The sequence below is a fragment of the Halichoerus grypus genome, chromosome 2 (genome assembly GCF_964656455.1).
Source record: "Halichoerus grypus chromosome 2, mHalGry1.hap1.1, whole genome shotgun sequence".
In the NCBI taxonomy this organism is placed as follows: domain Eukaryota; kingdom Metazoa; phylum Chordata; class Mammalia; order Carnivora; family Phocidae; genus Halichoerus; species Halichoerus grypus.
Genome location: NC_135713.1, coordinates 203,666,115 through 203,679,231, shown reverse-complemented (window position 1 = coordinate 203,679,231; position 13,117 = coordinate 203,666,115). Strand labels below are relative to the sequence as shown.

Here is a 13,117-nt window from a genome sequence, read left to right as displayed (position 1 = left end):
GTGGCAGGAGAAGGGAAGTGATTAGGGTGTGGTGAAGTTAACTCCTTCAGGGCTAAGCTGTAATTTACCCGCCCTGGCACAGAGAGGGTTACAGCGACCCGGAGGCGGAGCCATGTCGGTGCCACCTGCTCCGGGGCGGTCTGGCGCACGCGCCTTGGCATCTAGATGGTGGCTACCTGCGGGGCTCGGGCCGAGGAGGAGCGCTTGCGCTCTGGGCCTTTTCCGCCGGGGGAAGTCTCGCGGGGGCGGGGCGGGGCGGGGCGGGGCCGCGCGGGGAAGTTCTCGCGGGACCCCGACGAGGAGCGGAAGCCAGGCGGCAGTGCTGCTTCTGCGAGCGGGCGGCGGCGGCAGCGGCAGAGGCGACGAAGACTGAGGCGGCGACGGCGGCGGGAACAGGCGCTGCCGTCGGGGAGCAGCAGCGCGGTCGGCGGCCGCTCGCACCGCTGCAGAGGGGCCGGCCGGGCGCGGAGCGGAGCAGCTGCGCTACGGTGAGTGCGGCCGGCGGCGGCGGCGCTGCTCCGGTGCCTCTTCCCCCCTCGCTCGGCTGCGGGAGTCGGCCTGCGGGGACCGGGCCCAGCCTACCGAGGGCTGCCGGGGTTCGGGGTCGGGGCGGCGAGGCCTGGGGCGGGGGACGGAGTCCCCGGGGCTCCCGGGCTCCGCGTTTCCCCTTTTGGGGAGCTTCCTTCCTGGGGACCGTCCTCCCCCAGCCCTTAGCTCGGTGCAGAGCCCCGGACCCCAGGGCAGGAGGCCGGGTGCTCCTCATTAAGTTTCACGCTTTCTTCCGGAGGGTTTGCGCAGAGGGGTCGGGAGAAGCCCGGGAGCCCTGGGTACTCATTCTGTGAGTCAGTCTGACTTGGCCGGGAGGCGGGGGATTCGCAGCGGCTGCAAATGTGGTGATTGATGCTCTTGCGACCTGCACGGCCACCACGTCACCATCTCCTGGTGTCATTGGGCCGAATTTGGGGAGGGAACCCACCGACCCTATGAATACCGTGAGTTAGAACCTTTGCTGCCGGAGCCAGTCGAGATGTCTAGTTTCTCTTTTTCTTTTTTGAAGCTACTCTGAAAAATACTTGTAAAAGAACAATAAGCAGCAGTTGGTTGGAATGCTCCGGGGCAAGATTTCAGTGCGAGGGGATAGAAAAGCACTGGTATTTTTCATTTGCAACGCTCTCTGTATAAGCCACATGAGTTACAGCTTGTTTAGGGAGTCATTATAAAAGGATTTGCAGAGGAGCCGAAGTGCACTCGACATTTATCTTTTGGTACTGTTGACTCAGAGAAGAGTCTAAAAGACACATGAAAGAAGTTAGCATATCTCTTTGGCTTTCCTGTCTCTCTTTCACTTTATACTTCTCCAGCAGTTGCCTTCCCTTTCTATCTACTTCTATTTTCACTGCGGACACTAAATGCTTACTTGTGTAATGCAAGTCATTTGCCCATCCCTTCCCCCCCTCCTTTTTTCTAATCTACTTCCCCTTCCTCCTTTTTGTCCCCTCTTCGGCATAATTTTTCGAGGTTTCTGCCCTTTGGTGCAATTCGTCTTCTCCCTCATTTAAAGATTCCGTTTTCTCTCCGGGGAAGTACCCTCTTTCCTGCTTTATCCTTCACTTTGAAGCGTCCACTGTGTTCCTTCAGTCAGCCAGAAGAGTTGCCAGAGAGCCATGCGAGACTTTAAGTTCTCCCCTTGGGAACTGGGAGGCTCAAAGGATTGAATTCATCCGTAAGTAATCAATACTGCCACTGGGTCACAAGTGTAGCTTGCTTGTGTTATTTGTGTTTTGGTTGTTTTCTTCATTTTAACATTGTGCTTTTGTGTCTGCTTACGCTTTTCTCCCTGTGTCTCTCTTATATTAGTTAAGGAAGATTGGGTCAATTTGGGGCTTGTATGCCTTATCTTTTGGCTTTTAGTGGGAGTGGTTCATGTTAAAAAACAAAACCAACCATAGACCTATATTACAAAAGAATTAAGATAACATGAAATATTTGAGGGAATAGAATTTATTTAGACCACTGATGAATTAAAACTTGCCCATTGTGACAGTATGAATTTATTCTTTACCAGGGTTCTTTTTAATCAGGCCACTTTGTTATGTTGTTGGGGTCTTTTCGATAGAAAGAAGTAACTTTATGTGTTCTATTGCTCCTTCCCTTGTTCAAAATTTTCTGAATTCCCAAAAACCAAAGTTAATTCTTATAATTGGCTTTCTTTGATACTAAAAGCAAGCATTTAAATGCTTGAGGCAGTTTACTTCTTTAGCAAGTGTATTCAGATTTGAGGGATTGCTAGGTTTTAAATACTACTAGTTGATGGTACTTAGCAGTTTTTCTGAGAAAAATCCTGTTATGTTGCCTGTTGTGCCCCAGTGGTTCTGATTGTTACCTAGAACAGAAGACTCATCGATTTTGGAGAAATTAAGTAATACAGACTAGAGACCCACCGTGCTCTCCTGAGAGAAATTAATAGTTACTTGCTTAATTAAAAAAAAACTTTCTGGCACTACTGAAAGACTATTGAGAGCCCTTGGTTTTATTTGTCAAAGTTGGCTTTTTCCTAGTTGAGCCAAGTGAATATGCATTATTTCCATTTTATGCAAAGACATTGTAGTGCGTTATCTGGAATGCAAAGTTAAAATCTGGTTAAGCACCCTTCCAGTACAGCAGTGATTCTTAAAGTTTAGCATGCATAAGAATTACCTGTGAATCTTACTTCAGGCTCTGGGCCTCAGGCCACTACATTGCAGAACTCCAGAAGGCACCCCACAGTGAATCAGTCTCTGAATGGAATGATTTTGATGCAACTAGTCCAAGGACCAAAACTGTTGTTACAGAATGCAGCTGTAAAATAATGAGGCTGGAACGTGGTTTTAAATTAGTCAACTTAAATTACACTTTCTGTATATAGAGTAAATATTTAAAAGCCTAAGAGAATAAGTGACGATACATGTGATTAGTCTTTGTATGTGTAAATATTTGAGCATTGTTAGGACTCTGATGTGGAGCAATTTAATTTTAAAGTTTATATTTAATAGGGCTGTTAATTTGTCTACCAGAAAGCTCTTCTGAGTTTGTATGTAGATGGAAGAAGATGGACAATGTAGGAACATATGGAACGGTACTTGAAAAGGTGCTGGTGATGCCGGCCAGTTAACACTTCTTAGTACTTTGTGCCAGAGACTCCACGGCCTTTACTCCACTCCAAGGCCTTTATATGTGCTCTCTCTTAATCATCAAAATGTCGTATCAGGTACATGCGTCATTATCCCCATTTTCCAGCTGAGGGAAACTAGGATTTAGGGAATATAGGTTCACCCATCTAGTGGTAATGGGACAATTGAATTCAGGTCTAACTCCAGAGCGCCAGTAAGATTTTTTAGTGTTTGTTTTTTCTAACTACGAAAGTAGTGATGAAAATACAATTGAGGTGTGTAGTGCAGAAAGAAAAAATATTGGGGTGCCTGGGGGGCTCAGTTGAGCATCTGCCTTTGGCTCAGGTCATGATCCCAGGGTGCTGGGATCAAGTCCAGGCATCAGGCTCCCTGCTCAGCGGCTTGTGTGTGCACCCTCTCTCTCGCTTACTCTCTCTCTCAAATAAATACAATCTTAAAAAAAAAAAAGTGAAAATATTTTGTGATCTTGCTCCTAGAGATAACCTTGTTAACCTTTTGGGTTTTTTCTTTAGCACACACTGATAAATACTATTTTGCTTTATGGAAATGGGATAAACTAATTTTTTGGCATTTTTGTTTTTAATTTGATAGTATCTCTTGGTATTTATATAGGAAGATATTCCATAGATATTCTCATAGATATTGATCAGTTGTATATATATGCATTTGGCACATGGTATTTGTCATTATTTCAGTGAGATAAATCTAGGAATTGGAATTGCTTTTTCAAGGATATGTATTTTAAAATTGTCAACATAAAATTACTATATTATAGTATACTACTATAAAATTACTTTCCAGAAAAATTGAACTGATTAATTCCCTGCTACAGTGTGGGCTCTGTGATGGTTTTATTACTATACTACAGTACCAAGCACATTGTCAGGCGTATAGTAGCTGCTCAAAATGTTAAATGGATGAACGTTGGGTAAAGAATCAGAGTGTGTTCACCCAGAGTATTGCAGAGGCTAAGTATTATAAACCTTTAAAAAATTTGCCAATTAGTAGGTGAAGGAAATCTCGTTTTAATTTGCAGTTTTTAACAGTGAAATTGAACATCTTATATTTTAAGTAGAATCACATTTTAACTTATCTTGAGTAACTTAATGTCAGGCCCTATTCAAAGCACTTCACGTATATTTTCTGTATTACCTAATAATGAGTGAATCTTATAAAGTAGGTGATACTATCCCCATTTTACAGATGAGAAATGGGGCTTGTTTAAAAGGCTTGCCCAAAATAATAGCTGGTAAGCATCAAGGTCATTACTTGAACCCCGATCAGCCTGCTTTTAAAGATCATGCAGACACTAAGCTATATTGCCCAGTGAGTGTTGTGTATTTTATTGTCTGTAAATTTTGGGAAGAAAAGAGTTAAATGGAAGAAAGAAAATAAAGTCCTACAAATACCTTTAGGGGACTACATTTTAGGATTCAGTGCACATTGCTTGAAATGAACAGTTCAGGCTGCGCTTCTGTTTTTTTTTTTTTTTTTAAGATTTTATTTCTTCACTTGGACAGAGAGAGAGCGAGCACAAGCAGGGGGAGTGGCAGGCAGAGGGAGAGGGAGAAGCAGGCGCCCCCAGGAGCAGGGATCCTGATGTGGGGCTTGATCCCACAGGATCAGGACCTGAGCCGAAGGCAGATGCTTAATGCACCGAGCCGGAGCCACCCAGGCACCCCTGCACTTGTGTTCTTCAAATTTGCTGCCTGTGATGGACTGCAGGGTGTATGCTGGAACAGCTTAACCATTCTCATTAGAGTTCAGTGTTAAATGTACTCTCAACCCATTTTCTCTGTTAAAATCATTATACATTGCGTCCACTTTCAGTTTTCTTCTTTTGATAATTAGTGTTGTGTATAAGATAGTTTTTTGTGGGTTTGTTGTTGGTTGTTTTTGCCTTTAATGAAACACATCCTTTTGAATTCCTTTAGCCTGTGTGCTCTTTTCTGTGGCTAGCCTGAGAAGCTGAGCCCTTCAGGTTTTCTCCATGAGCTGCTAATTTTTATTTGGCATAGCCAAAGAAGTATCAATTGTGCCTGGTTTTCATTTCTCTCAAACTGTATCTCACAAAGCAGTAGTTACTTGAAACATGATTTTCAAGAGTGTCTGTTTATGCTTTCTCTAGGAATCCTATGGTAGATGAGTTGGGTCACCGGAAAACCCAGTGTTGAAAACTGTCTTGGTTTTTATGCTGTAGCAGTTCAGTTACACTGCAGTTGTCTGAAATCCCGAATGACCTAGAAATTTATGCCCTGTTACAACATACTACCTTGACAGTGACAATGCTTTGAGTTTCTGATTTTCTGATTTCTGTTTTTCAAAAATGAAACTCCTTATCTTTGTTAGATCTGCTCAGTTCAGCTTCCCAGCATTGATACATAGTCCCAACAATCAGCCCTGGAGACCAATTAAAATAAATGACCTGGTCAGGTAGAAAATATTGAAAGTATTGACAGGCATGTAGCAGAGATCTTGGAGCATTTGCAACAAAATAAAAATAGGTACACACATTGGAAAGAAGGCAAAAAAGGAAAAGCAGTTATTAATGCCAGGAAAAAGTAAAGGATTGTGCTAGAAAGGAAGGTTGCTTGTAATATATTTAAATCAGCAGTGAAGAATATTTTGTAATATGAAACTCTGCTTAAACTGGAATAGGTATTACTGGAAGGGGCAAGGGGAAGCTGGCAGGGGTGAACGTCTTGCAAGCGATAGGTCATGGCTGGAATAAACTAAGAAACAGCAGTAAAAGCATATTATTTAGAAATATTGTAAGTAAATACAAAGAGAAAGCTAAAAATAAAATTGAGGGTGATTGCTGGTAGGTGTTGGGGTGAGGAACTGCCCCCCTTTTTTATAAGCCTTTTAAAAGCAGTGACTTTCAAAATTATATACATGGATAAGTTTGATTAAAAAAGCAGCTACAGAGAGAATAAGTAAAGGGTGTTTAAGGACACATAAAAATACTCTGAGGGGTGCCCGGCTGGCTCAGTCGAGAGAGCATGGGACTTGATCTTGGGGTCGTGAGTTTGAGCCCCATGTTGGGTGTAGAGATCACTTAAAATTTAAAATAAATACTCTTGAGACTAATCTTCATATATATGTGTGTATTTTATATTTGCTAGAGCTCTGTCTTCCCTCTTTTAGAGCCAGCCGCACATGGGATATCGTAGGTATGGCCTGATAGAATAAACATTGGTTTGGTTGATTAGTTTACCTGCAGTAGAATGTTTGGCTTTCAGAATTTGACTGAAGGACTTTTTATTACCAGGTGATTTCTTCCCTCCTTGGTAACACTCATTTCCTTCTTAATATTCCCAGCTGGTTTACTGCTTAGTCCATTTGCAGCTATGCTTGATTAATGCCCCAATTGTTAACTTTAGAACAAAAGAATAATCACCCGTGCCCCTCAGATGAGCTTTTTGCTAGGTGGTAATTATCCAAGAAGGGTGTCACTATAAATAATCTGTCCCCATTCTGCCACTGTCAGTGTTGTTTTCTGCTTTTATTTAGCCTGTATGAAAACACTAACTGAAAACAAGAATGGGACTTTATTTTCCTTTCCTTAGGCAGAGGTCTAGATTATGTCCGTGTTCAGGGCTGGAGATGGTATGCCCACAGCTCACCATCACGTAGTACACTACCTAAGGGTTTTTACAGAATCTTTACCTGCAAAATGCAATTTGGTTCATTTTAGAACCCCTCTGGCTCTGAGAAAAGCAGCTGTTGTCAGGGTAACTGTGAGAGGCTTCTGTTTGATTTACTGGCACCATCTCCCTGCACTTTCTCCAGATAAGGCATCTGGCCGCTCAGATTCTGAAAAACGGATTCCTTTCAAGCGTAGTTAGGACTTCAGCTTTGCTCCCTAGGGTAGTTGGAAATAATGTGGAGGCTCCTTCTGGAAATGCTGAACCTTGGACATCTATTTCAAGGGCTATTGGGACTCCAAAGTCTTGGGGGTGTTCAGAGGAGAAGGGTGCCTTAGGCAAGAGCAGGTCTTCACCAACAAAAGGCTCTGACGCTGGATCTCCTTTTTCTGGTTACCTGAGCTTGCTGATCACAGTTTGGAAGTGATAGAGGGAGAGCTGCCTTGCTCAGAATAGCAAATTGAATTTAAAGGAGGAGTTCCGAGGTTCACTTTCTCCTGCTTTCCTAGGAGCAGACCCAAGGGTTAGTTTCTGAGAACAGTTCACGCAGCTCAGGACCAAAGCCGGAATTGCTTGCTTTTGACTGGATAGGGGACCCAACGTTTTCAGAAGACCAGAAAGCTTGGCGGGGAGAAAGGAAGGAAATGGGCCCAGGCTACTGAGAAAAGCGGGGTGCCATCCCCAGGGCGAGGCCTTTCTTTGAGTGGACTGCATTTCGGGCCGGAGGAGCAGAGAGCGTAAGGGGCGAGGGAGGAAAGGCGGAGACTGAGCGGGTGTCCAGCCGGTTCCTGCACACCGCGCACACCCAGCGGGAAGGAAGAGGAAGTGTGTTCTTGGAATAGCTCGAACGGCGGCCGCCATTGGCCGGCGGGGCTGTCAGTCGCCTGGGGGCTGAGACTGCGAAGAGGAAGGAGGCGATCGGGGCTCCTGCCTGCGAGCGAGGGAGGCGGGCCGAGCCAGGCCGAGCCAGGGGGCGTGGGGGCTGGGGCGGCAGGCCGATCGGCAGGGCGGGGCTGCCTTCGGTGCTGGCCACTTCTCTCACCCATCCCTCTTGTGATTCAGGGTGGCATTGTGTGTCCCGGAGTGCACGAGCGAGTCCCGGGAGAGCGGCGAGGCCGAGCCCAGAGCGCTGGGTGGCTTCGGCAGGGAAGACTCCCTTCCCCTGGCTTCAGGCTGCTGAGCCCTGAGCAGCGCTCAGAATGGAAGCCATCGCCAAATATGACTTCAAAGCTACTGCTGACGACGAGCTGAGCTTCAAAAGGGGGGACATCCTCAAGGTAAGTGTGATGCCACGCAAATGCTGAGATGGCCTCCTCTTGTACTCACCTACCTTCGTTTGCCCTGATAACACACAAAGAAGCCGAGCTCGTCCTTTCTCATTGCCCACTTTTCCCATTTACCGTGGGGCGGGCTCTGGATAGCTGACAGAGATGCTGAGTGGAATATTAAATATGACTTAAGAGGGTTGGTGTGATGTATGGCCTTTAACTGCCTTTGTGTGAATGCCTCGAGTATTTCTATTGCTTGTTGGTTGGTAATTCAAGTAAAGTCAAAGCAGCATGAGTGTATGAGTAGACTGATCTTGTAGTCTTATTAAGCATTGGGGGATTTTTTTTTTTAAAGACTTAAACTTGAAGTATTTGTGTAAAAGCACTCAATTAGTCTTACTTTACCTAGTCAAAAGATTTTTGCAATCCAGAACCTGATGCTAGTTGGTTAGAAATGAATTTCCTCTAGTTTAGAGAGGTGGTTAGAAGTATATGCCAAAACTCATTAAAGAACCTCAGTGTCTTTTAATTCTTTGTGAAAAAACTAGTGGAGTTCTAAATCCTAAGGTTCATCTTGCTGTTGTACGAGTCAGATGGCGATTTTCTTAAAAGAAACTTGAGCAATTACCCTGTATTACACTCTAATTGCACAAAAGAAACCTGCTGACAGTTTAAAAATAAGCTGCTTTCCAGTTTGCAGCTCATTCTGAGCCCAAACTATTTACTTGAGGATTCGCTTTCCACCTGGCACATGGTAATTATGTTGTTTACCCAATTGACGGCAGCAGCTTGCCCTTTTGGGTATGTAATTTATTTTTACAAGGGTGGGTGTTATCGAATAATGTGTCAGCTCTGCAGGAGGAGAACCTGAAGTTTAGCGTTTGCATATTCCATGTTCACGGCCTCTCAAGTTCTGACATTTTTTCCTCAGAGGCGTTTGTAGTCTGATGGTTGAGAGTTGGCCACACATTTGTTTACTACCCCTGAGTGAAATTATTAAAATTTTACAAAGAGGAAGAAAGTGGAAATGTAGAAATGTGGTCCCTTATAAAAAGACCGCTGATTTTTTTTTTCCCCTTTTTTGAGTCTTGCCGACCTGTGGGTAGTTACTATTTTGCTCTCCTTGCCTGAGACATAGAGTTCCACTCTGAAGTGTGTTATGTTAGAAATGTAGGTTGTACTTCCTAGAAGGCAATATTGAAGAGTCCTTTAAGGGGAACGAAAGTGTTTTTTTCAGAGCTGTTCTTGTGATGCCAAGCTTCCCGAGGATATTCTCAAAGTCAGCACTGAAGTGTCAGAAAGCAGACCGAACCAGCTGTAGGTTTTAGAGTAACATACGTTTTCTGTTTCTATTTTCTTAGCTAGAAGTCAGAGCAAAGGAGCAAACTTAGACTGTTAAATTACTCTGTATTGTTGGTGTACAGAGGAGTAATTTGATGTTTCCATAGGTGATTACTGTTTTCAGCAGATAAACAGTCGTGGTATCATCATAAGATTGGCTACTCAAATATTGTACACCTGAAACTAATATAACACTATGTTAACTATAATGAAATTTAAAAAAAGATTGGCTGCTCAGGTACTCACGTCTGTAGCCTCTACAAAAATCTTGTGGGAACAATCCCCTCCCCCCCAGTGCAAACTTGGGTTTCTCCATTAAGCTCACCCAAGAAACTTGAATCTGGAAGCCTGGTAGTTCATATTTTTCTCTGTTTATCCCATTATGTATTTAGCACTAAAGCAACAAAACGAAACTAAGGATTTGAGCTCTATTTTTAATAATTTTTAGGCCAGAACCTTCCCTGTTACCACTGAAGTTTATCCTAGACCTAGACCATGAGCATCTCATAAGTTCTCCAACTTAAATTGGCAAATTCTTGAACAAGTGTGAAACCCTTCTCTCCCATCCTATAATTAGAGAAGATGATACTGTTTAACATTCCCCCAGAAATTGTTCTGATGGGAGAGAAAGTGAGTCAGAGTGTTCACATTTACTTCCAGATTTTCTTTGGGGAGAGAAAAGTGCATATATTTGGTTCTTTCCAATTTGGTAGATAACTGGCATATGAAGTCATAATGTCATTATTACTTTTGAATGGTGACTGACCGTTAGCTATTTATTAGTAATCTTGTGGCTTTACTCCAAAAAAAAAAAGTGACGATACAGTAGTTGCCCTTTGTCTCAAAATTCTGTGAAACAGCTGAGTGAAAAGGAGGGACATTGCTTTGTCTTAAGAGCTGTTATTTTAAAAAGCAGTGTTTCCTTCATTTGATTGTTCAAGGAGTAACTGGTTTCATTTGAGTGGCTTTGATTTGATTTGATAGCTCTTTAGGATGTAGGCTGTGAGCCAAAACATGTTTAGAAGTGGCTGGCATAGCATTGACCAGTTTGACTTGAATGAAATAGGCCTATATTTGCTCTCTCTCGATAAGGGGGGGCATGTACACGTGGGTACTGAATGCATTTTATTTGAAGATAATGCAGTAGCAAGGGGCTTGGTGCTCTACCTCTGACTAGAGTTGAGAGGGATTTACTCTTCTCACTGTCTTGGAGCTCCTGGTTAAATTTGGTTAATGTGTACCCCATCTTCCAGCAGGCCACTTGCTTACTTTCCATCTACACATTGACTTGTGCTGCCCTGAAAAAAAAAGAGAGAAAAATAAAAACATTTTACTGGAAGCCTAAAATAGAACTGAATGCTTCAGTATATCTGCTTTTGTTACTGTTCCTCTTATAAAAGCGTGTGTTTTTTGGAGGGGAGGAAGAGAAGGGCATTGGGGCAGAGAAATGGAAGGAATTGCTCTTCTGTCAGAGGTTTCAACCTTGCATGGCCAAAATGAACCTAAATTTTCCTGCTGTTGTACTGTAGGCTTCAGATAGTTCCAGGGGTTCTCCACCAAACCAGGCCTCTGAATTCTCTACCCTAGAGCACGGAATACATCTGAACTTACCTTAAAGTCAAATCTGTTTAGGGGCTTACGTACCCATACTTCAGACAGTGCTGTGTACAAATTAAGTGACCATTTTGAGCTCTCAAACCTATATTCATTGCATTCAAGAGCCGGCAGCTTGTTTTCTATCAAGGCAGACCTTTAATTCTAGAAAAGAACCAACAGTGGATCATCTCAGTGTCTTCTACTTGTCTGGCACTAACTACCTTTATCAATTTTCAGTACTGATTTAGAAATAGGTCTTGGGGGGTGCCTGGCTGGATCATTCGGTGGAGCGTTTGTTCAACTCTTGATCTCGGGGTTGTGAGTTCGGGCCCCATGTTGGGTGTAGAGATTACTTAAAAATCTTAGAAAAGAGGAGAAATAGGTCTTGGGTTCACACTCGGCTCTTTGAAGCTTTCTATCTTGGTGCTGATGACCTGTTTTAATGTCACATTTACTGAGCATCTCCTTGAGCCACATCCTGGGATAAGTTGCTTTGAGAGTTGGGGAAGAAATACTTTCTCCCTTGAGGAACTCTAAAATCAAATAAGAGAAGTGAAATTAATATGTGAAGGAGGATATAGCAGTATACAAAATTAGAGGATTTTTAGAACAGGAGAAGACCTTTTAAAATCTCTTAATTTCGATTTTTATTATTTTTTAGATGAGGAAATGGCCTGTAGAGGTTAAATGATCCATCCAAGATCACAACTATTAGTACTTAGTAAGAAAGTGGTATTGCACGGGATGCTGAGTTGTGTCACACGCTGTAACTGTCAGAGTAACGTAGGAAGGGCAGCGACTGGTAAGAGCTGACGTCTGAGAGTGCTGTGTGGGGTGTGACTTGAACTGGCCCTCGCCAGAGGGATGGGAGGGGGCGGCGGGGGGTGCTAGTTGTGTTTGAGATAGGAACGCTAGAATGGGGTCATTGACTGTGCCATCATGGAAAAGAAGGTAGAGTTGGAGTGAGATAAGAAAAACCAGTAAGAATTTGATCTTGTCCTTAAGAAGCCTTTGCAGGCTTTTAGCTGATGATGGAAGTGTTCTGGGATAGGAGGGAAGCCTGGAGCCCCAGCCTGCATAGGTGCTGGAGACTAGGAATGAAGGACGGGGGTGGAGGGTGTTGAGAGATGCTGAATGGACAAATAAGGGGATTTCTGCCTGTCAGCTGGGGACATTGGAATAAATCTGTGTAACTGAGAAACGAATACCCACTGAGTATGTTCCTGAGAGCCAGGAATCGGAACTGGGGTTTGATTGGTAATAGTTTTCATAGCAGCCGGAAGTCCTGAATTTGAGTACCGGAGTCTCCTTTCAGGTGTTTGAATGATTAAACCTTTATGGGGTTGGTGTGGGTTGTTTTGTTTTGTTTTTTTCATGATTTCACATTCATTGTACTTGGTAGGAGCATTTCTCTGCCTGTTGATAAGAATTCTTGGAGCGCCTGGGTGGCTTAGTTGGTTAAGCATATGCCTTTGGCTCAGGTTGTGATCCCGGGGTCCTGGGATCAAGCCAGGGACCCTGCTTACCCCACCCCCACCCCCACCCCCGCTCATGCTCTCTCATAAATCTTCAAAAAAAAAAATTCTTACCGATCTTGACTAAATCCAGAATTTTGCATTTAATCTTTATGAATGAGGATGTTGTTTGAATTCTCTTAGAACAGATAATTTACCTTTCACTATATTCATTTTTACCCCTGTCATCTGAATGGACAGTTTCCAAATAGGTGCTAAGAATGAGCTTTCAGTTCCTATACAAGACTCCTTTGGAGGGCCTGGCTAAAGACCAGTCATCCCTGTTAGAGAAAGAAATGAGTAAGGAAATGCAGTGTTCCTTTGGGGATCTTTCAATTTTCACCTCTGTAAGCCATTATAGTTGAAGTCATCCTTGAATAGCTATCATTTATGGAGCATTTACTATGCCACAGAGTTTGACATTATTTCTAATTTGCTTCGTGAAAGGTTGGCCCTCCTTAGCCTCATCCTGTGACTGCAGAAACAGACACACAAGTTAAGAAATTTGCTCAGGTTGACACATGTAGTAAGCGGCGAAGCTGGGCCTTGATCTTAGGTCTGGCTCCCATGCTCCCTCTACG

General features: G+C 43.6%; 1 protein-coding gene across 2 annotated transcripts in view; it reads left to right on the top strand.

The window, feature by feature from the left end:
- Window positions 1–301: 301 nt before the first annotated feature.
- Window positions 302–13,117, top strand: part of GRB2 (growth factor receptor bound protein 2) — a 72,760-nt gene continuing 59,944 nt past the window's right edge. The window contains exons 1-2 of one of the 2 annotated variants that reach the window (XM_036088738.2): window positions 302–488; window positions 7,880–8,094. In XM_036088738.2, the coding sequence (XP_035944631.1) occupies window positions 8,017–8,094 (78 nt within the window). In that variant the 5' untranslated portion in view covers window positions 302–488; window positions 7,880–8,016. Of the gene's footprint in view, window positions 489–1,705; window positions 1,724–7,879; window positions 8,095–13,117 lie in introns of those variants that run through there. The other variant, XM_078066064.1, reaches the window with a different exon arrangement.